We start from the raw sequence: 22427 nt of genomic DNA on the forward strand, positions 1-22427 counted from the left end.
AGGAAAGAGAATTAGAGAGAGAGAGAGAGAGAGAGAGAGAGAGAGAATATAAGAGAAGGAGAAGGAACTGTGAGAAAGGAGGAAGTGGTGAAGAAGAGAGAGAGAGAGAGAGAGAGAGAGAGAGAGAGAGAGAGAGAGAGAGAGGGGAAAAGAGAGAGAGAGACGAAGTGAAAGGGAGAGAAATTTAAAAGACTGAAGAGGGAAAACGGATGAAAAGGGAGAGAAAAAGAGAAACGTTCCTTCACACACGCGAGTAAAAAAAAAAAAAAAAAAAAAGGGCGGAAGAGAAAAAACATCTTGGTCAGAAAAACAAAACGAGAGAAGCAAAAAAAAATTGAGTCATGGAGGAACAAAGAAAAAAAAAAAAAAAGATTGAGGAAAAAGTGGAAATAGAAAAAAAACAAAAAAAAACTATGGTAGAAATATGAAAAAGAAAGAAAACAAAACAAAAAAAACAGGTGGGGTAACTATTCTAATGTCAAATTTTAAGCCTCGGGGGAACTCCCTAACTCCCTTCCTTATGTTTTTGTATGTTTTTATTTTTGGTCAATAGTTTTTCTTCCTGTTTTTTGTATATTTTTATTTTTTGTTGATAGTTTTTCTTCCTCCTGTCAGCTGCTTTTTCCTTCCTCCCTCTCTCATTCCTCCCTTTCTTCCCTTTGTCCTGTTTTCCATGTCATCTTTTCATTCTCTCCTTCCTCTTCTTTCTTTTAAACTCTCTTCTTCCTCCTCTTTATCCCCATTATCTCTTTCCTCTCTTCTTTGTCAATAGTTTTTCTTCCTCCTGTCAGACACATTTCCCTTCCTGCTTCTCTCCTTCCTTCCTTCCCTTTGTCCTGTTTACCATTTCATCTTTTCATCCTCTCCTTCCTCTTTCTTTTAAACCCTTTCTTCTTCCTCTTTATCCCTTTTATCTCTTCCTTCTCTTCTTTGTCAATAGTTTTTCTTCCTCCTTCTCTCCTTCCTTCCTTCCCTTTGTCCTGTTTACCATTTCATCTTTTCATCCTCTCCCTCCTCTTCTATCTTTTAAACTCTTTCTTGTCCCTTTTTATCCCCTTTATCTCTCTCTCTCTCTCTCTCTCTCTCTCTCTCTCTCTCTCTCTCTCTCTCTCTCTCTCTCTCTCTCTCTCTCTCTCTCTCTCTCTCTCTTCCTCCATATTATTATCCATTTTCTTCTCTTTCCTCTTCTTTCTTTCCCTCATTCACTGCCTTTCTCTTTCTCTCTCCTCTTTTCCTCCTTATCAACTATTTTTGTCTTTCCTCCTCTTTTCCTCCCTCCCTCACCACCCTTCTCTCTCTCTCTCTCAGGTCCAGGCCGAGGTTCCAGGCTCCCCAATATTCATCATGAAGCTCGCTGAGTGCGCCCGCCACTTGGAGGTTCAAATCATCGCCGACTCGTATGGCCACGCTGTCTCGCTCTTCGGCCGCGACTGTTCGGTGCAGCGACGCCACCAGAAGATCATCGAGGAAGCTCCCTGTGTCATCGCCAACCCAGACGTCTTTGACAAAATGGAGAAGGTGGGTTGGGTTGGGGTATTACGGTCAGGAAGGTCAGTTTGGTAGATGCTTTCAGTTCCCAAGACAAATATTTCCCAAGGCCTTAAATTATACGAGTTAGGTTCATGCGAGAGTTTGTTCAAGTTCACAGCTCAGAGGCTTTGTCAGACTATCACAGGGCTCATAAAACTACCCATGGAAATACTACTAACTAACATAACCTCATAAAACTACCCATGGAAATACTACTAACTAACATAACCTCATAAAACTACCCATGGAAATACTACTAACTAACATAACCTCATAAAACTACCCATGGAAATACTACTAACTAACATAACCTCAACCAAAGCCTTGTCAAACGTGGAATGTTCGAGAATGTGCGCTTGAGTCTGTGTGTGTGTGTGTGTGTGTGTGTTCAGTTAGTTTTATTTCCTTCTTTCCTTACGTGTCCTTTCCACCATTCATGTGTTTTTTTTCTTGTTTGTTTTTCCATACTCTCTTCTCTCCCATTCTCTCCTTCCTTTCCTCCACTTTCCTTTATTTTCCTCTTATTTTCCTTCCCTCTCTCCCTTTTCACCTCCCTCTGTGTCCTTAGTTTTCTCTCCCTCTCCTTCCCTTCCTCCACTTTCCTTTATTTTCCTCTTATTTTCCCTGCCTTTCCCTCCCTCTCCTACCCTTTGCACTACCCTCCCTGTCCTCAGTTTTCCCTCCCTTTCCTTCCCTCTCTCTTAACCTTTCCATCTCCCTTAATCTGTAGTACTTTTTAAAGCTTTTCTTCCTGTTTGTTTACATGACTCCATCCTTTGACATTAAAAAAAATATAAAAATCAATTATACCCCATCACCCGAACCCCATACCGCATACTCGGTCTCCCCCTCAACCCCCTTTCTTTCCTTCGGCGTGAAAGAAAAATGAAAACAATTATACCCCAGTGCTCGAACCCCATACCTCATACTCGGTCTCCCCCTCAACCCCCTTTCTTTCCTTCGGCGTAAAAGAAAAACGAAAACAATTATACCCCAGCGCTCGAACCCCATACCCCATACTCGGTCTCCCCCTCAACCCCCTTTCTTTCCTTCGGCGTGAAAGAAAAACGAAAACAATTATACCCAAGCGCTTGAACCCCATACCCCATACTAGGTCTCCCCCTCACTCCCCCTTTTCCCGCCCATAACCCCCAGGCTGCCGTCAAGCTAGCGAGGATCGTGGGTTACGTCAATGCCGGGACGGTCGAGTACCTCTACGACAACGACGGCAACTTCTATTTCCTTGAGCTGAACCCGCGTCTCCAGGTCGAGCATCCTTGTACCGAGATGATCACCGACATCAACCTGCCCGCTGCCCAACTCCAGGTGAGGTGGTGATGGTGGTGGTGGTGGGGTGGTTGTCTATTGAGGTTGATTTGGTTGTATATTTTTTAGGTTTTGTTTTGTCTGTTTTAGTGTCATATTATTTTTTATTTTTGTGTTTATTGTAGTTTTATTAACCCGGTAGCTGCGGGGATCATGTTTCTTAATGGTCCCCCTAAGCGAGAAAAATGAGAAAAAATCACCCCTCACACAAACCTTTTCATAATATATAAAAGCATTTGTGATTAGATTATGTATTATCTTTTTTTGGGGGGTTTATATCATGGCACAAATTTGGCCCGTCGCTGCTACTGGCTTAATTTTTTTTTTATTGTAGTTTATTTGTAATTTTTTTATGGTTATTATTATTATTCACTATTCCTCCTTGTCTCAGTTTCCCTTCTCGGCCATACATACTTTTATCTCATTTCTCCATCTCATTATTTCTATTTCTCCATATATATTTCTCCATCTCATTATTTCCATTTCTCCATATATATTTCTCCATCTCATTATTTCTGTTTCTCCATATATATTTCTCCATCTCATTATTTCCATTTCTCCATATATATTTCTCCTTCTATTCCATTATTTCCCCTCGTCTCGGTTTCCCTTCTCAGCCAAACACACTTTTATCTCATTTCTCCATCTCATTATTTCTATTTCTCCATATATATTTCTCCATCTCATTATTTCTATTTCTCCATATATATTTCTCCATCTCCTTATTTCTATTTCTCCATTTCTATTTCTCCTTCTATTCCATTATTTCCCCTTGTCTTGGTTTCCCTTCTCAGCCAAACACACTTTTATCTCTTTTTTCCATCTCATTATTTCTATTTCTCTATCTATTCCATTATTCCCCCTTGCCTCGGTTTCCCATCTCACCTGTATCCTCGCCCTCCCGCAGGTGGCAATGGGCATACCGCTGCACCGTATCCGCTGCGTACGAGTGCTATACGGGGAGTCACCTTGGGGGGACAACTCCATAGACTTCGAGGCCCCGAGGAAGAAGCCGGTTCCCAAGGGTCATTGTATTGCCGCTCGGATCACCAGCGAGAACCCCGACGAAGGTGAGAAAGTGCTGTAGTTTTGTTTGTGGTTCAGTTATTTCTTATTTGATTTTAATGTGACGGGGTTGACAAAGGACGAGACACAGAGAAGAAAGAAAACGACAAAGAAGAAAGGAAAAGGAAAAGAAGAAAAAGGAAATGAAGAAGAAGGAAAAGAAGAAAAATGAAGGTAAAAAGTAAAAATGAAAAAAAAAAAGAAGAAAAAGAATTCAAAGAAGACAATGGTGTTTTTTATATGCTTAGTTTTTATTTTATTTATTTATTTTTTTCCTCTTGTTAAATGTACAGTAAGACTATTATTTTCTTGTTTGGTTTTAGTTTGAAAGTGTTGACTGTTGGTTCTGCATACTTAGGTTCACATATTTCTTTTTTTTTTTTTCTTTGTCTTCTTGTTCTTGTTTTCTTGTTCTTCTTCCTTCTCTGCTTCTTCTTATTTTTCATCTAGTTCTTCTTGTTCTTCCTTTTCCTTTTCTTTTCCTTTTCTCCTTTTCTTCTTTTCTTCTTGTTACTCCATAAAGGAAAATAAGGATGTTACTGTTGTGTTTTGAAATGTATAGGAAGTGATTCTTTTGTGATGTATAAGAAATGATGTTTGTTTATATTCTGGTTTTACTTATTTTTCGGCCTATGGCACTTGTAGGCTTTCTTGATTGGGGCTGGCACACTAACCACTCAGCCACTGCCTCCCCTCAAGCTGGTCTCTCCACTGTACAAAAAAATATATACCTCATTGCTCCTTCTCCTCTTCACGCAGGTTTCAAGCCCAGCTCCGGCACGGTCCAGGAGCTCAACTTCCGCTCCAGCAAGAACGTGTGGGGCTACTTCAGCGTGTCAGCGTCGGGTGGTCTTCATGAATACGCCGACTCACAGTTTGGTCATTGCTTCTCTTGGGGCGAGGACCGAGAGGCTGCCAGGGAGTGAGTAACGACTGGAAGAGTTTTGTATTGTTAGGTTCAGTTTGTTTCTCTATCTTTTGTTTGATATGGAGTTGACTTTGTTCCTGGAGTGAGTGTAGATGGGTGGTTCTGTACAGTTAGGTTCAGTTTGTTTCTCTATCTTTTGTTTGATATGGAGTTGACTTTGTTCCTGGAGTGAGTGTAGATGGGTGGTTCTGTACAGTTAGGCTCAGTTTATTTCTCTGGTTCTCTTGTTTTATGCGCAGTAAGAGTTCAGAGTGTTATTTTTTGTTTAATTTTAATGTGATAGTGTTGACTGGTGGTTCTATACAGTTAGGTTAGGTTAACTTTTTTCTTCTGGTTCTTCTTCTTTTTGTTCTTTTTCTTGTTTGCTTTCATCTTTTTTTTTTTTTTTTTTTTCTTCGTTTTCTTCATCTTTTTCATCTTCTTAGTCTTATTTTTTCTTTGTGTAACGTCCATCATAGTTTTCAAAGGTTTGTAATATATTGATTTACATTGCACTTTACAAAGGTTATTTATATTATAGTTTACGGAGGTTCATTATTGATTTACTTTATAGTTTACAAACGTCCCATCACCAACTTGTGTTACACTTTACGAAGGTTATTAATTATAGTTTAGAAAGGTTTATAATATATTGATTTACATTGCACTTTACAAAGGTTATTTATATTATAGTTTACGGAGGTTCATTATTGATTTACTTTATAGTTTACAAACATCCCATCACCAACATGTTACACCTTACGATGGTTATTAATTATAGTTTAGAAAGGTTTATTATTGTTTATGTTTATACAAAGAGTTATCGTTATATTTTACGTAGGTTTATTATTATGTATCTATGTATCTTACGATGGTTCACTATCTGTGTCATCGTTTTCAGGAACCTCGTGATCGCCCTGAAGGAGTTGTCAATCCGAGGAGACTTCCGCACCACCGTCGAGTACCTCATCACACTCCTGGAGACCGAGACCTTCCAGCAGAACTCCATTGGTGAGCGTCTTGCCATGTTAACTCTCTTGGTTTATGTTCGTAATCACAGTTTATGATTTTTTTTAGTTTTCTTTATCACATTTAGTCTTTGTTTTGATTTGATTCATTGTTTTCTTCATTGTTTTCTTCATTCTTTGTTTCATTGGTATCCTTCCTCAATATACCATTCACTTCTTTTCTTGGTTTTTGTTTGTAATCACAGTTTTATGATTTTTTTTATTTTTCTTTATCACATTTAGTCTTTGTTTTGATTTGATTCATTGTTTTCTTCATTCTATTTCACATCTCTAAGAATTTTCATTATTCCATTGATTTCCTTCCTCAATATACCATTCACTTCTTTTCTTGGTTTTTGTTTGTAATCGCAGTTTTATATATTTTTTGTTTTCTTTATCACATTTATAGTTTTGGTTCTGATCTTATTCACAGTTTCCTTAATTCTTTTTCATGTCTCTCTAAACATCTCCATTGTTCCATTAATTTTCTTCCTCAATATACCATTCACTTCTTTTCTTGGTTTTTGTTTGTAATCACAGTTTTATGATCTATTTTAGTTTTCTTTGTCACATTTACAGTCTTGGTTCTGATCTTATTCACTGTTTTATTCATTTTATTTCACATCTCCAAGCATTCTCATTGTTCCATTGATTTCCTTCCTCAATATACCATTCACTTCTTTTCTTGGTTTTTGTTTGTAATCAGAGTTTTATGATCTATTTTAGTTTTCTTTATCACATTTACAGTCTTGGTTCTGATCTTATCCACAGTTTCCTTCATTATTTTTCATGTCTCTCTAAACATCGCCATTGATCCATTAATTTCTTTCCTCTGTATACCTCTATGTACCTCTATATCACATTTACAGTCTTGGTTTTAATTTGATTCACAGTTTCCGTCATTCTTTTTCACATCTCTAAGCATTTCCATTCCTCCACTGGTTTCCTTCCTCTAATGTGATGTGAGGCAGAAGAAAGCACTGTATTGAGTCTATAACTGGTTCATTTTTGAGGTATGTTAGTTTGCAAAGAAAAGTAATAAACCTTCTATAGCTTACAACAACATCTGTAAGTCCACTACACTTCTCTATTTTCTTCTGCGCACTCTCTTTGTTCCCCTACTCTCTTTCCTGTACCTAACATGTCTTCTTTAACTCCTATCTAATACACCTTTTTGCTTTATTTTCTGACTCATTCTCTTCATCTCAGTATCCTTCCTATGTGTCACTTTTCTCCCTTCCACGACATGTCCAAGTCTCTGAGAACATTAACCTCTTGCCTCGTCCTTTGTTCCCTTACCTTCCTGTATATACCATGTCTTCTTTTCACACCCTCAATACATGCCTCAAATCCCCCACACAATTTTTCTAACATTAACTAAACGAATATATTTTCACCCCCTCAGTACATGCCTCAAGTCCCCCACACAATTTTTCTAACATTAACTAAACGAATATATTTTCACCCCCTCAGTACATGCCTCAAGTCCCCCACACAATTTTTCTAACATTAACTAAACGAATATATTTTCACCCCCTCAGTACATGCCTCAAGTCCCCCACACAATTTTTCTAACATTAACTAAACGAATATATTTTCACCCCCTCAGTACATGCCTCAAGTCCCCCACACAATTTTTCTAACATTAACTAAACGAATATATTATCAGTTATCCCTTAGACGGCAGTGGAACTCTATATAGATGGTCCAAAATTCAGTCGGTCAGTTTTGTATGGCAGAAATATAACAACACTTCCAGATTGCAGTAGAATCCTTATATAGATGATGGTTAAAACATCTAATACGGTGTAACTATATTTATGCTAAGATCCTAAAGTTGGCAGTGATTATATATAGATGATTCATTTTGGGGGAGCTACTCTTCAGATACTGCCGCTTTTTAAGGGTTAACAAGCATCACTGAACATGGACGTATTATTAGCTACATGAAACACTTATCAGGGAGGAGTGTAGCAGCTTAAACATGACCCCACTGTACATATATTAACAAGCATGATCGTTAAAACATCTCTTATGCGGCTTAACTATATTTATGCTATGGCCCTAAAGTTGGCAGTGATTATATATTGATGATTCATTTTGGGGGAGCTGCTCTTCAAATACTGCTGCTGTTTAAGGGTTAACAGGAAAACTATGTCTGAATCCCTGATGAAATTGAAATCCATAAAAAATGCCAGTCTGAATTCTTCCGTCCCCGGCAGACACTGGATGGCTGGACCACCTCATCGCGTCGCAGGTGAAGGGGAAGAAGCCGGACACAATGCTGGCGGTGACGTGCGCCTCGGTCATCATTGCCGACAACGCCATCCAGGACGCCTACAACAACTTCCACAACTCCCTGGAAAAGTGCGTATTGGTGTGTGGGTGTGGCGATGTTTGTTTTGTTTTTTGAGTTGGAGAAAAGCTTTGTTTTAGGGCATGTTAGGTAGCTTGTGTACAAATCAATTTGAGAAAGGTTTTGTTTAACCCGGTAGCAGCGACGGGTCAAATTTGTGGCTTTGTCATGTAGCAGCGACAGGCCAAATTTGTGCCATGATATAAACCCCCCAAAATAGATGATACATAATCTGATCACAAATGCATGTTAGGTAGCTTGTGTACAAATCAATTAGAGAAAGGTTTTGTTTAACCCGGTAGCAGCGACGGGCCAAATTTGTGGCTTTTTCATGTAGCAGCGACGGGCCAAATTTGTGCCATGATATAAACCCCCCAAAATAGATGATACATAATCTGATCACAAATGCTTTGATATATATTATAAAATGGTTTGTGTGAGGGGTGATTTTTTCTCATTTTTCTTCCTTGGAGGGACCATTAAGAAACATGATCCCCGCTGTTACTGGCTTAAGGGCATGTTAGGTAGCTTGTGTACATATCAGAGAAAGGTTTTGTTTAAGGGCATGTTAGGTAGCTTGTGTACATATCAGAGAAAGGTTTTGTTTAAGGGCATGTTAGGTAGCTTGTGTACATATCAGAGAAAGGTTTTGTTTTAGGGCATGTTAGGTAGCTTGTGTACATATCAGAGAAAGGTTTTGTTTTAGGGCACATTAGGTAGCTTGTGTACATATTAATTACTTCTCTTATCTGGGTAAAAAACTATTGCCCTGGAAAACTGTGCTAAAGTAGAAGAAAGCATTATCGATATTTAGTTCATTCTTAGGATATGCAAGTTAGTTAACGTAAAGAATAAAAAATATACCTACCATAGCTTTCTGTCCTAGGTTAAGTTTCTCTATTTTACTGTTTGAATTTTTGGGGGGAATTGCCTACCATTGAACACCCAAAATCTCACTACACACCAAAAATCCCCAAAATCTCACTACACACCAAAAATCTAACACACAGGAGTCAAGTCGTATTGGAGCACTGCCATGTCATTTAACACCTCAAACTTGGTGATATAAATAAAAAAAACTGAACTGAGGTAGAATTGTCAGAACTGCCGTGACATTCAACACTTAAAACCTCGTAATATGAATAAAAAACAACAACATGGAGGTCAAGTCGCATTGTCAAAACTGCCATACCATTGAACACTTAAAACCTTGTAATATAAATAATAAAAAATGAAATGAAGTAAAATTATCAGAACTGCCGTGACATCCAACACTTAAAACCTCGTAATATGAATAAAAAACAACATGGAGGTCAAGTTGGATTGTCAAAACTGCCATACCATTGAACACTTAAAACCTTGTAATAATAATAAAAAATCTGAACTGAAGTAGAATTGTCGGAACTGCCGTGGCATCCAACACTTAAAACCTCGTAATTAAAACAAAACCCTAACCCACAGAGGTCAAGTACTACCCCTGAAATCCCTGAACATGATGGTGGATGTCGACCTGATCTCGGACGGGGTCAAGTACCACGTTCAGGTGACCCGGTCCGGCCCTGCGCAGTACTTCCTGGTCCTCAACAACTCCCACAAGAGCCTCGACTTCTTCCGCATGAGTGACGCTGGTTTGCTGCTCTCCATTGATGGCGGAAGCCACGTCACTTACCTGAAGGACGAGGTGGACAAGTGAGTTTATTTTTCTTGATAACACTTGCCTTACTACAGTTTGCATCCTTTCCCTTTTACCCCTCCCAAAATTTGCCAATTCCTCCTGTGGTCAGGGGCGTTGTGGGCTTACAACCGAGAGAACCCGGGTTCGATTCCCTGGCGGAGTGGAAAATTTTGGGCGGCTTTTCCGATACCCTACGCCCCTGTCCACCCAGCAGTGAATGGGTACCAGGTATTAATCGGGTTGTGTCCCATCCCTGGGATCTGTTCCCTTCTATAATTCCTTCCCCTTCTGTCTCTCTCCGGCATATGATCACAGATGTTGTGCCGACTAAACAAAACTTTCCAACTTTTCTCCTGTGGTGCAGTGGTTAGCGTCCTTGACTATGAATCTGTGGGCCTGGGTTAGAATCCTGGTACAGTGTATTCCCCCAGCTTTACCTTTACTTTCCTTCTTCCTAACACTTTGGAACAAGCCTCTCATATCCCCTCTTCTCTTTCCCCTTTCCCCACAGGTACAGACTCACCATAGGCCACCAGACATGCGTGTTTGAGAAGGAGAACGACCCCACGACCCTGCGTACCTCGGCCCCGGGGAAGCTCATAAACTACCTACAGGAGGACGGGAGCCATGTGTTTGTTGGGCAACCTTATGCGGAGATAGAGGTGAGAGGTGGTGGTGGTTGTGGTGGTGGTGGTGGTGGCAGCGAGAGAATGTAGGGAAGTGAAGAAAAGGTAGGGAAGGGAAATTTTACAGGGAACAAGAAGGAATAGAATGAAGGGAAGTTCAAGGAAAGAAAAAAGGAAATGTTAAGTCAATGTATGGAACCCTTTACCCTTGTCGAGCCCACCTAACCTTCTCTTGATGTGTGAAAACCCTTACCAACCTTTTCTTCATATATGAATCCTGTATATGAACCTTCTTTTTGTATAACCTCTTTGTAACAGTATTTCATCATCATTAACCTTCTCTTAATGTGTGAAAACCCTTACCAACCTTCTCTTTATATATGAATCCTGTATATAAACCTTCTTTTTATATAACCTCTTTGTAACACTATTTCATCATCATTAACCTTCTCTTAGTGTGTGAAAACCCTTACCAACCTTGTCTTTGTATATGAATCCTGTATATGAACCTTCTTTTTATATAACCTCAATGTAACACTATTTCATCATCATTAACCTTGTCTTAATGTGTGAAAACCCTTACCAACCTTCTCTTTATATAATGAATCCTGTATATGAACCTTCTTTTTGTATAACCTCTTTGTAACACTATTTCATCATCATTAACCTTGTCTTAATGTGTGAAAACCCTTACCAACCTTCTCTTTATATAATGAATCCTGTATATGAACCTTTTTATATAACCTCTTTTTAACCTCCTCATTGACCCTATTTCTCTTAATGTGTGAAAACCCTTGCCAACCTTCTCTTTATATAATGAATCCTGTATATGAACCTTCTTTTTATATCACATCTTTGTAACCTCCTCATTGATACTATCTTATGTATGTAACCCCTTAATTGACTTTTTCTGACCCTCCACAGAGCATGAAGATGGTAATGGCGCTCACCGTGACAGAATCCGGCTGCGTGTACCACCTGAAGCGTCCCGGGGCAGTGCTCAACGCCGGGGACATCATCGCCCGCATGGACCTGGACGACCCCTCCATCGTCACCAAGGCCCTGCTCTTCACCGGCGACTTCCCTCACCCTAGCAACACCACGCTGCCCAAGGAGGACGAGAAGCTCAACCACATCTACCAGACCCGTCGAGCCGTGTTGGACAACGTACTGAATGGCGAGTGTTTTTTATTCTTTATTTTTATGGTATAGGAAGGAGCTGAAGTGGTAAGAAGGAATGCAAAAGAGCCTGTGTTAGGTTTGGTCAGGTGTGGTAATGGTTAGGTTCTGTTAGGTTAGATGAGGTGATGGCTAGGTTAGGTTAAGTTAGGTGATGGTTAAATTAGATGTGGTGATGCTTGGGTTAGGTGGTAGGTTAAGGACGAATAGCTCAACCACATCTACCAGACCCGATGAGCCATGTTGGATAACGTACTGAATGGTGATGGTTAGCTGTGGTGATGGTTAGCTGTGGTGATGGTTAAGTTGGATGTGGTGATGCTTAGGTTAGGTTAGGTGGTAGGTTAAGGACGAAAAGCTCAACCACATCTACCAGACCCGACGAGCCGTGTTGGATAACGTACAAAATGGTGAGGGAGCTGTAGCGATGGTTAGGTTGGGTGATGGTTAAGTTAGATGTGGTAATGCTAGGTTAGGTTAGGTGGTAGGTTAAGGACGAAAAGCTCAACCACATCTACCAGACCCGACAAGCCGTGTTGGACAATGTACTGAATGGTGAGGGAGCTGTGGTGATGGTTAGGTTGGGTGATGGTTAAGTTAGATGTGGTGATGCTAGGTTAGGTTAGGTGGTAGGTTAAGGACAGGAAGCTCAACCACATCTACCAGACCCGACGAGCCATGTTGGACAATGTACTGAATGGTAAGGGCTCATATTTTATTTATTATATTTGGCAGCACTCTTGTGACCCTGGCAGAGCTATATGGTATGAGGTGTTCTTTAATCATTTAGAGAAACAGTAGTCTGTCCATGTGTGTGGCAAGGACTTTGATATCTTGGAAAATTTCACATACCTTGGTAGAATAGCAACAGTGGGTCTCGTAATAGCCATATCCGGCTATACGGGCAAGTGGCACGCTACCCAGGTTGTTTCTGGAAGAGACGGCCCTGAGTGCTGGAGGCCACGGGGGCGCCCACAGAGTTCATGGCTTGAGCAAATTGATAGATCCTGCCGTGAGATACATAAGGGTTGGAAGGGGGCCTGCATGGAGACTCGCCTGGATGAATCTCCGGGTTTGGTGTAATGGGTTTGGTGAGGTGATGTGCCCCCGGAGTATGCCCCCATTGATAGACTGTTTAACCCGGCAGCAGCGACGGGCCAGATTTGTGGCTTTACCGCGTACCAGCGACGGGTCAAATTCTTGCCTTTACATGAACCCCCCCAAAATAGAGGATACATAAACTGATCACAAATGCTGACATGAACCCCCAAAAATAGACGATACATAAACTGATCACAAATGCTGACATGAACCCCCAAAAATAGAGGATACATAAACTGATCACAAATGCTGACATGAACCCCCAAAAATAGAGGATACATAAACTGATCACAAATGCTGACATGAACCCCCAAAATAGAGGATACATAAACTGATCACAAATGCTGACATGAACCCCCAAAAATAGAGGATACATAAACTGATCACAAATGCTGACATGAACCCCCAAAATAGAGGATACATAAACTGATCACAAATGCTGACATGAACCCCCGAAGATAGAGGATACATAAACTGATCACAAATGCATTGATACACATAATATCGTCACCTTCGTAAACAAACTGCCTTGGTCATTATTTTCTACTATTCAGGAAATCCGAAAAGAACGGTCATTATCTCATTTGGCTTAAGATTTAGGCAGAAATGAAAAGGCCAATTCTAGAACACTCAAACCCTGAATAACGAAGGCAACTATACAAAAATGGCCGTCACATGATGAAAAATTGATGTAAACAAAAACCTAGAAGTTGCTGAAAAATGACTTAGAGAATTATTTTATGAGGGTGATGATATAATGGTTTGTATGAGTGATGATTTTTCTCATAAATTTGCGTAGAGGGGCCTTTAAGAAACATGATCCACACAGCTACTGGGTTATATCTCTCTGACTAGCCTCTCTTCCTTCCTCCCCAGGGTACTGCCTCCCAGACGGACACTTCAACAAGATGGTGCGAGAGACCGTGCAGAAGCTGATGACTGTGCTGAGAGACCCTATCCTGCCCCTCCTTGAGCTGCAGGTGAGAGAAAGACAAAAGTACCTTAGTTTTATCCATTTCTCTAACATACACACCCTTAACTTCCCTTATGCCTTATGTGGAGATTGAGGTGGTGGGAGAATGTAGGGGAATGAAGAAAAGGAAGGGAAGGAAAATTTTACAGGGAACAAGAAGTAATAGAATGAAGGGAAGTTCAAGGAAAGAAAAGAGGAAATGTTAAGTCTGTGTATGGAACCCTTTACCTTGTCAAGCCCTCCTAACGTTCTCTTAATGTGTGAAAACCCTTACCAACCTTCTCTTTATATACGAGTCCTGTATATGAACCTTCTTTTTATATAACTTCCCCACCTTATACCCTTCGCCCCTAAAAACATCCTTATATACGGTACCCCAAGTATTCACACTTTTAAAATCCTTATATTCCCATTACACCTTCACTCATACCCTCACTGATTAAATCCTTATATTCCTGACCCCTCATAACACCCTATCTCTCGTCCCCCAAACAGGAGGTCATCGCATCCATCAGCGGCAGGATTCCCCAAGCCGTCGAGAAGAAGATTCGCAAGTACATGATGATTTACGGCAGCAACGTCACCTCCATGTTGGCGCAGTTCCCGTCGCAGGAGATCGCCAGCGCCATTGATAGGTAAGGGAACAGCACGCCCTCTTGTGGCCAACTTTACGACGGTGCCCTACCCAGACTTACCCTGCACCCAGCAATAGTGTTTGGTGCCATATTACCTGTCTCTCTGAAGTTGAATTTTCTTCATCTTAATTTCTCTTACTTTTTTATTTTATTTATTTTACAGGAGAGGAGACAGTGCAAGGGCGTAAAAAAAAGAAGAAAACAATAATGAAAAAAAAAGCCCACTACTTACTGCTCCTAAATAGAGTGGCCAAAAAGAGAGATCAATTTTGGGAGGAGAGGCGTCAAATTTTCTCGAGTCTTATTTCTGTTCCTCTAGTTTAATATCTCGTTAAATTTGTTTCTTTTTCATTTAGTTTCTCATTTAATTTCCATGTTCCTCTCGCCCCAGCCACGCCGCCGCCCTGCAGAAGAAGGACCGCGATGTGTTCTTCGTCACCACGCAGGGCTTGGTGCAGCTCTGCCAGCGCTACAAGAAGGGCAGCCGCGGACGCATGACGCAGGTGGTCCAGGAGCTGCTCAAAAACTACCTGCACGTGGAGACGCAATTCCAGCACGGCTCCTACGACAAGTGCGTCCATGCCTTGAGGGAGCGCTACAAGGAGGACATCAATGGCATCCTCTCGACCTTGCTCTCCCATGCCCAGGTTGCCAAGAAGAACCAGATGGTGATTCTTCTCATTGAGCATCTCTGTGGGCATGAACCCGGCCTCACAGATGACCTCTCGGCGATCCTTGAGCAGCTCACGAAACTCAACAGCTCCCAGCACTCCCGCGTGGCTCTAAGGGCTCGTCAGGTGCTCATCGCAGCGCACCAGCCGGCCTACGAACTCCGGTATAACCAAATGGAGTCGATCTTCTTGCCGGCGATCGACATGTACGGCCACTCCTTTCACCCTGAGAACCTGCAGAAGCTGATCCTCTCAGAGACGTCGATCTTTGATGTCCTGCACGCGTTCTTCTACCACACCAATGTTGCGGTGCGGATGGCCAGTCTGGAGGTGGGTGATGTGGCCTTTTTTATTCCTCTCTTTTCCTTTGAGATGCTTTGATGTGCCTCAGTACTCTCCCCTTGTGAAGGTGCTCAAGTCATAGGCAGGAGGAAGTACTAGAAGGGAATACGGATAATACATGAGGCTTGATGTTTCCCAGTTCTTATGCAATTAAACATTTATTTGAAGCTTACTAACACCACCTCTTCTTCCTTCCTCCATTAAACATTTATTTGAAGCTTACTAACACTACTTCTTCCTTCCTCCATTAAACATTTATTTGAAGCTTACTAACACTACTTCTTCCTCCCTCCATTAAACATTTATTTGAAGCTTACTAACACTACCTCTTCCTCCCTCCATTAAACATTTATTTGAAGCTTACTAACACTACCTCTTCCTCCCTCCATTAAACATTTATTTGAAGCTTACTAACCCCACCTCTTCTTCCTCCCTCCATTAAACATTTATTTGAAGCTTACTAACACTACCTCTTCTTCCTTCCTCCATTAAACATTTATTTGAAGCTTACTAACACCACCTCTTCTTCCTTCCTCCATTAAACATTTATTTGAAGCTTACTAACACTACCTCTTCTTCCTTCCTCCATTAAACATTTATTTGAAGCTTACTAACACCACCTCTTCTTCCTTCCTCCATTAAACATTTATTTGAAGCTTGGTAACACTACCTCTTCTTCCTTCCTCCATTAAACATTTATTTGAAGCTTACTAACACCACCTCTTCTTCCTTCCTCCATTAAACATTTATTTGAAGCTTATTAACCCCACTTCTTCCTCCCTCCATTAAACATTTATTTGAAGCTTATTAACACTACCTCTTCTTCCTTCCTCCATTAAACATTTATTTGAAGCTTATTAACCCCACTTCTTCCTCCCTCCATTAAACATTTATTTGAAGCTTACTAACACCACCTCTTCTTCCTTCCTCCATTAAACATTTATTTGAAGCTTACTAACACCACCTCTTCTTCCTTCCTCCATTAAACATTTATTTGAAGCTTGCTAACACTACCTCTTCTTCCTTCCTCCATTAAACATTTATTTGAAGCTTACTAACACCACCTCTTCTTCCTTCCTCCATTAAACATTTATTTGAAGCTTATTAACCCCACTTCTTCCTCCCTCCATTAAACATTTATTTGAAGCTTATTAACACTACCTCTTCTTCCTTCCTCCATTAAACATTTATTTGAAGCTTATTAACCCCACTTCTTCCTCCCTCCATTAAACATTTATTTGAAGCTTATTAACACTACCTCTTCTTCCTTCCTCCATTAAACATTTATTTGAAGCTTATTAACCCCACTTCTTCCTCCCTCCATTAAACATTTATTTGAAGCTTGCTAACACTACCTCCTCTTCCTTCCTCCATTAAACATTTATTTGAAGCTTACTAACACTACATCTTCTTCCTTCCTCCATTAAACATTTACTTGAAGCTTATTAACCCCACCTCTTCTTCCTCCCTCCATTAAACATTTATTTGAAGCTTACTAACACCACCTCTTCTTCCTTCCTCCATTAAACATTTATTTGAAGCTTGCTAACACCACCTCTTCTTCCTCCCTCCATTAAACATTTATTTGAAGCTTGCTAACACCACCTCTTCTTCCTTCCTCCATTAAACATTTATTTGAAGCTTACTAACCCAACCTCTTCTTCCTCCCTCCTCCTTGACAGGTTTACGTCCGTCGCGCCTACATCAGCTACGAACTGACCTGCCTGCGCCACAAGGAACTGTACAGCGGTGTGTGTGTGGTGTTCTTCAAGTTCTTGCTCCCTTCCTCACACCCCAACAGGTAGAGTTTGATCATACGAAAGATTTGAATCCTAAGTACTCTGGATTTGTTGGTTGTATAAGGTATCGGACTCTGTTTCTATTGGTTTCCCCTTTTTTTTTCCCCCTTCTTTTATCCTTTTCTTTTCTTCATTCCTTTGTTTCTTTAACCCTAACCCTATCGCGCGCCGTAAGTTTCCAATGAGTGTCTGTTCCACTCACCATCAGGCCCGACCAGCCTTTTTTTGCCGCCGCGATACTCTACATTCCCGGACATATTTTACCCTCACATATATCGTACCCCAATAAGTTTGGTATCAATGGCTTCATAAAGACTTGTACTAGAACATGCTCAAATAAAAATAGAGGAAAATAAACAATACAAACTTGTTTCAAGTCTCTGTATAGGGTATTGTAGACAATAAATCCTAAGTACCAACTCTTCCCCACTCGCTAGCTCCAAATTTTGTGGGCCAACTTTTTTAGGGGGCTTTGTGGTGCAGTGGTTAGCACACTTGGCTCACAACCAAGAGAGCCCAGGTTCGATTCCTGGGCGGAGTGGAAAAATTTCGGTGGCTTTTGTGATACCCTACGCCTCTGTCCACCCAGCAGTGAATGGGTACCAGGTATTAACCACAGATGTTGCACCGACTAAATTAAACTTCAAACTTTTTTTGCCGAATATATGTTTTGAGCAGAATTTAGTGAGGATTCTTATGATATCCTCAAAATCCTCGTACGCCTATTAGTTCCCGAGTTACACCAAGAAAACTGTATTTTTTAAAAAAATCTACAGAGTTGACGCTCCTCATCTACGCTCATCGCTCCTCATCAACGCTCCTTAGAAAGGTTGCCGTATGTTACCATTAAGAAACTTATCCCAACAAATGATGCTCCCAAATTTGATGCACTTTCACCTAAAACTTTATTTTTAATCAATTTTTTAAAACTTTTATGATGCGTTTCGCGTCATCGTTCGCCAGGAATTTTTACCCTTTGATGACGCAAAATGCTTCATCGTATGCGAGAAGGTTAAGCACCTCTAATTTATTGGTTTTAAAAGGTTTTGGTTTCTGCTTCAATAGATTTCCCCTTTTTTTTTTCCTTCCTTACCTTTTCTTTCTGTTGCCTTCTTTGCTGTTTCCCTCTAATTTCCTCCTTTTTTTCTTTTTCCTTCCTTTTCTTTGTTCTTTCCTTCTGATTTCCCTCATTTTTTTCTTTTCCTTCCTTTTCTTTTCTTCCTTTTGTTTCCTTTACTCTTAACTTCTAATTTCCCCTTTTTTTCATTTTCTTCCCATTCCTTTTCTTTCTCTTCTTCCTTCTTTGCTCTTTCTATATTCCACCAGTATTTCAACTACATTCAATCTCTTAATTTTTTTCTTTTTTGTCAATCAACCAGCTGGCCATTTTATATATCAGTCAGTCAATTAGTCAGTTAATCTATTCTTCTGGAATACACAAACCTCAGTCACACCTCCACTGGCAAATAACATCATAGTCAGTCAGTTAAGTCAGTCAGTTAAGTCAGTTAAGTCATTTAGTAAGTCATTTAGTCAGTCAGTCATTTAGTCAGTCATTCAATCATTTAGTCATTCAATCATTTAGTCATTCAATCATTTAGTCATTCAATCATTTAGTCATTCAATCATTTAGTCAGTCAGTCATTTAGTCAGTCAGTCATTTAGTCAGTCAGTCATTTAGTCAGTCAGTCATTTAGTCAGTCAGTCAGTCAGTCAGTCAGTCAATCATTTAGTCAGTCAGTCAGTCAATCATTCAGTCAGTCAGTCAGTCAATCATTTAGTCAGTCAGTCAGTCAATCATTTAGTCAGTCAGTCAGTCAATCATTTAGTCAGTCAGTCAGACATTTAGTCACTCATTCACTCCACCTTTCTCTCACTCACTCACTTAATCAGTCTGTCAGTCATTAAGTCCATTAGCCATTCAGTTAGTCAGTCAATCCATCACTTACTTATGTCCTCCCTCTCTCTCACACACTCATGCACCTTTCCCTTTCTTCCAGTCACTCACTCACTCCCTTTCACTCCACAATTTTCTCTCCCCAGGATCCCCCATAACAAAATGTGGAGCACCCTCGAGTATTCCGACCCCCACCACACCCCCATCGACCCTCCCACCAACCTGGAGAACTGCCAGCGGATGGGTATCATGGCCGCCTTCAAGACTTTCGAGGACTTTGAGATCTACTTCAGCGATCTCATGAACTTCTTCCAGCCCAGCGATCCTTCTGGCTTGGAGGGAGAGATGAGCCCGCAGGATCTCCTAGCTGGGTCTGGGTCGTCCATCAAGCTTGGGTCGTCTTTCAAGGATCATATGGGAGATGTGAAGGTGAGACAGGCGAGGAAGGAAGGAAGGGAGAGGGAAGGGAAGAGAAAGAATGGAAAGGGAAGGAAAGGAACGAAGGAGAGGGAAGGGAATGAAGAGCACTGGGCCAAGAACCGAGCCCTGAGGGACGCCACTAGTGACCGGCGCCCACTCTGAGTTAAATCCGTCAATCACCACTCTTTGTTGTCTGTTGCTCAACCAATTCGCGATCCATTGGTTTACTTGACCGTCAATACCTATTTGCTTTAACTTATAAAGTAATTTATGATGTGGGACTTTATCAAACGCTTTCTGGAAATCAAGATAGACTACGTCCAATGATTTGGTTACGTCATAAACTGAGAAGAGGTCGTTATAAAAGGTCAGTAGGTTTGACAGGCAGGATCTTTTGTTACGGAAGCCATGTTGTGAATCCCCAATTAATGAGTGGCTTTCGAGGTAACTCACAATTTTGTCTCTAATTATGCTCTTGAGTAGCTTACCTACAATTGAAGTTAGACTAATGGGTCGGTAGTTACCTGGTATTTTTTTGTCTCCTTTCTTAAAAATCGGTGTCACGTTAGCCTTTTTCCAATCCGAAGGGACGATGCCTTGTCGCAAGGACATATTGAATACGGTAGGGAGGGAGGAGAGTATTTCGCTCTTTGTTTCTTTAAGCAGTATAGGATATACTTTGTCGGGTCCGGGACTTTTATTTGTTTTAAGTGAATGGAGAGCTTTAAGGACTTCATCGGTTGCTATTTCAAAATTAGGCAATGCATGCTCGAGATTTACATTAGTGCTGGTGTTGGTGGTAGCGGGAGGAAGACTGTTAGTATTAAACACCGAGGAAAAGTAATTGTTTAAGAGGTTTGCAATGTGTTGGCTGTCAGTCACTAGTGCACCGTCGCTGTTTGTTAAAGGTCCAATTCCACTTCTGATCGCCTTTCTGTTGTTTATGTAACTGAAGAAAGATTTTGGATTATTTTTACAGTTGGCTGCAATAGTTTCTTCATATCTACGCTTTGCCTGACATACTAGTCTTTTTACTCGTCGCCTGGCATCATGGTAAAGTCTGACGTTTTCGGGCGTGCTTTGTTCTTTCTTTAACCTGTAAAACAATTTTCTCTCACTGACTGATTGTTTAATTTCGCTATTAAACCAAGGTGGGCTTTTATTAGCGTTATTTCGCTTCTCGCACAAGGGGACGAATGTGTCCTGCTGAGTGAGTAAATGATTTTTAAAGCTTAGCCAGGCTTCCTCTACGTTGCCGTCATCTGGTAGTTGTATTTCTGTTAGTTTTTGTCGGATTTCTACGAAGTTAGCTCTTTTGAAATTGGGCACCTTTACTTTATTTTCAGTCACTGATGTTTGAGCTCTAATGTCGACGCGCACTAATTTATGATCGCAAGAACCGAGGTGTTCTCCTACCGTGACACTACTGACTAGGTTATCTTGGGTCGTTATAACAAGGTCGAGTATATTATTTTGTCGAGTTGGCTCAGAAACCATTTGGCTTAGACAATTTTCTTCTAAAAATTCGATCATTCTTTGTGACTCGCCTTCTGTACCTGACAGTGTCGCCCAGTCGATATGGGGGAGATTAAAGTCTCCTAATATCAGTGAGTCTGTTATTAAGTGACTGCCTTAAAATGCTGTACATTTCAAGGTCGTCATCGAGTGATTGCCTGGGAGGTCTGTAGGTGACAGATATATTTAAATTGACTTTTGCAATGTTTACTTGCACGCACAAATGTTCAACGTTACTGTTTCCTGGTGTTTTGTCAGTGGGTTGCAAATAGCTTTTGACATAAAGGGCGACGCCACCGCCTCTACGGTTTACACGATCTTTGTTGAAGAGTCTGTAGCCATCTATGTTGTATTTGGAACTTAAATCAATATTTGTGGTGTCGATAAATGTTTCGGTTTTAGCAATTATGTCAGAATTTTCTGTTAGAGCAAGACATCTCAGTTCATCAAATTTGTTCTTAGGCTACGCGCATTGAAACTAAGTATTTTTAAGTTATCTAGAGGCTTGGTAATAGAGGTGGTGGTACTTGCGGGATCACGATTACGGGTTTGTTGCGATACATGGCGTCTATTTACACGGGCGGGGTGGAGGGACGTGGCTGAGGGTCGTTTTTTTGATCGGGTGTCACGTACTGCGTCGTTGAGGAGCCTTCCGAGTCTGGCTGCCCCGATGGGAGACAGGTGTATTCCGTCCCTGTGGAAGAGCTCACTTTTCCCGTAGAAATTGTCCCAGGCATTGAAGAACTCCACGTCAAGCTCTCTGCAAAGAGTCTGTAAGCGGTTGTTTAGGCTGAAGGCCTTACTGAAGAAGTCGCTCTCCGCCCACGTCCGTGGTAGAACTCCTGAAATCAAAATGTTAGGGGATTTAGACTTATACTGCTGGATGAGCCTGCGGTACTTGTCCAGGAGTTCCTCAGACCGGGTCGTGGTGACGTCGTTCGTACCTGTGTGAATAACAAACAGTGAATCATTAGTAGCCTGGGGGGAGATCTCCTCAAGAGCAGCAGTTACATCGTCGATCCCAGCACCAGGATAGCAATAGTTCCGTCTTCGACGAGGAACTCTGCCGCAGAACTCAACGACCTGCTGGCGAATCATGGAGTCACCCACCAGGAAGGTGCTCTCCTGCTCGTCCTCCTCCTCCAGAATGGCAAACCTGTTGAAGCAATGAACAGGATAAATTGCTTGTCTGGCTGGTTTGGCTCCTCCATTCACAATGGTGAAGCCATCATGGGTGGTGCCACAACCACCCTCCAGCTGCGTGGTGTTGTCCGCTGGTGTCGACGGTACCGCTGAGGGCAAGGGGGCGGTGGGAGAAGGGTTCGGCACCACGGCAACGTTAGCCTGGATGAATTCCTGCAAGGAGGCAACAGTGCGAGAAAGCTCTATTATTTTATTCTGAC

General features: G+C 41.2%; 1 protein-coding gene across 14 annotated transcripts in view; it reads left to right on the forward strand.

The window, feature by feature from the left end:
* Window positions 1–22427, forward strand: part of LOC126993053 (acetyl-CoA carboxylase-like) — a 101276-nt gene that overhangs the window by 27363 nt on the left and 51486 nt on the right. For all 14 annotated transcript variants that reach the window (XM_050851877.1, XM_050851905.1, XM_050851888.1 and 11 more), the window contains 14 exons: window positions 1309–1518; window positions 2686–2856; window positions 3764–3926; window positions 4681–4843; window positions 5730–5839; window positions 8058–8202; window positions 9653–9880; window positions 10378–10528; window positions 11417–11669; window positions 13649–13752; window positions 14241–14380; window positions 14772–15381; window positions 17076–17194; window positions 19236–19518. In XM_050851877.1, the coding sequence (XP_050707834.1) occupies window positions 1309–1518; window positions 2686–2856; window positions 3764–3926; window positions 4681–4843; window positions 5730–5839; window positions 8058–8202; window positions 9653–9880; window positions 10378–10528; window positions 11417–11669; window positions 13649–13752; window positions 14241–14380; window positions 14772–15381; window positions 17076–17194; window positions 19236–19518 (2850 nt within the window). The remainder of the gene's footprint in view (window positions 1–1308; window positions 1519–2685; window positions 2857–3763; window positions 3927–4680; window positions 4844–5729; window positions 5840–8057; window positions 8203–9652; window positions 9881–10377; window positions 10529–11416; window positions 11670–13648; window positions 13753–14240; window positions 14381–14771; window positions 15382–17075; window positions 17195–19235; window positions 19519–22427) is intronic.

This window comes from Eriocheir sinensis, chromosome 7 (genome assembly GCF_024679095.1).
Source record: "Eriocheir sinensis breed Jianghai 21 chromosome 7, ASM2467909v1, whole genome shotgun sequence".
NCBI lineage: Eukaryota > Metazoa > Arthropoda > Malacostraca > Decapoda > Varunidae > Eriocheir > Eriocheir sinensis.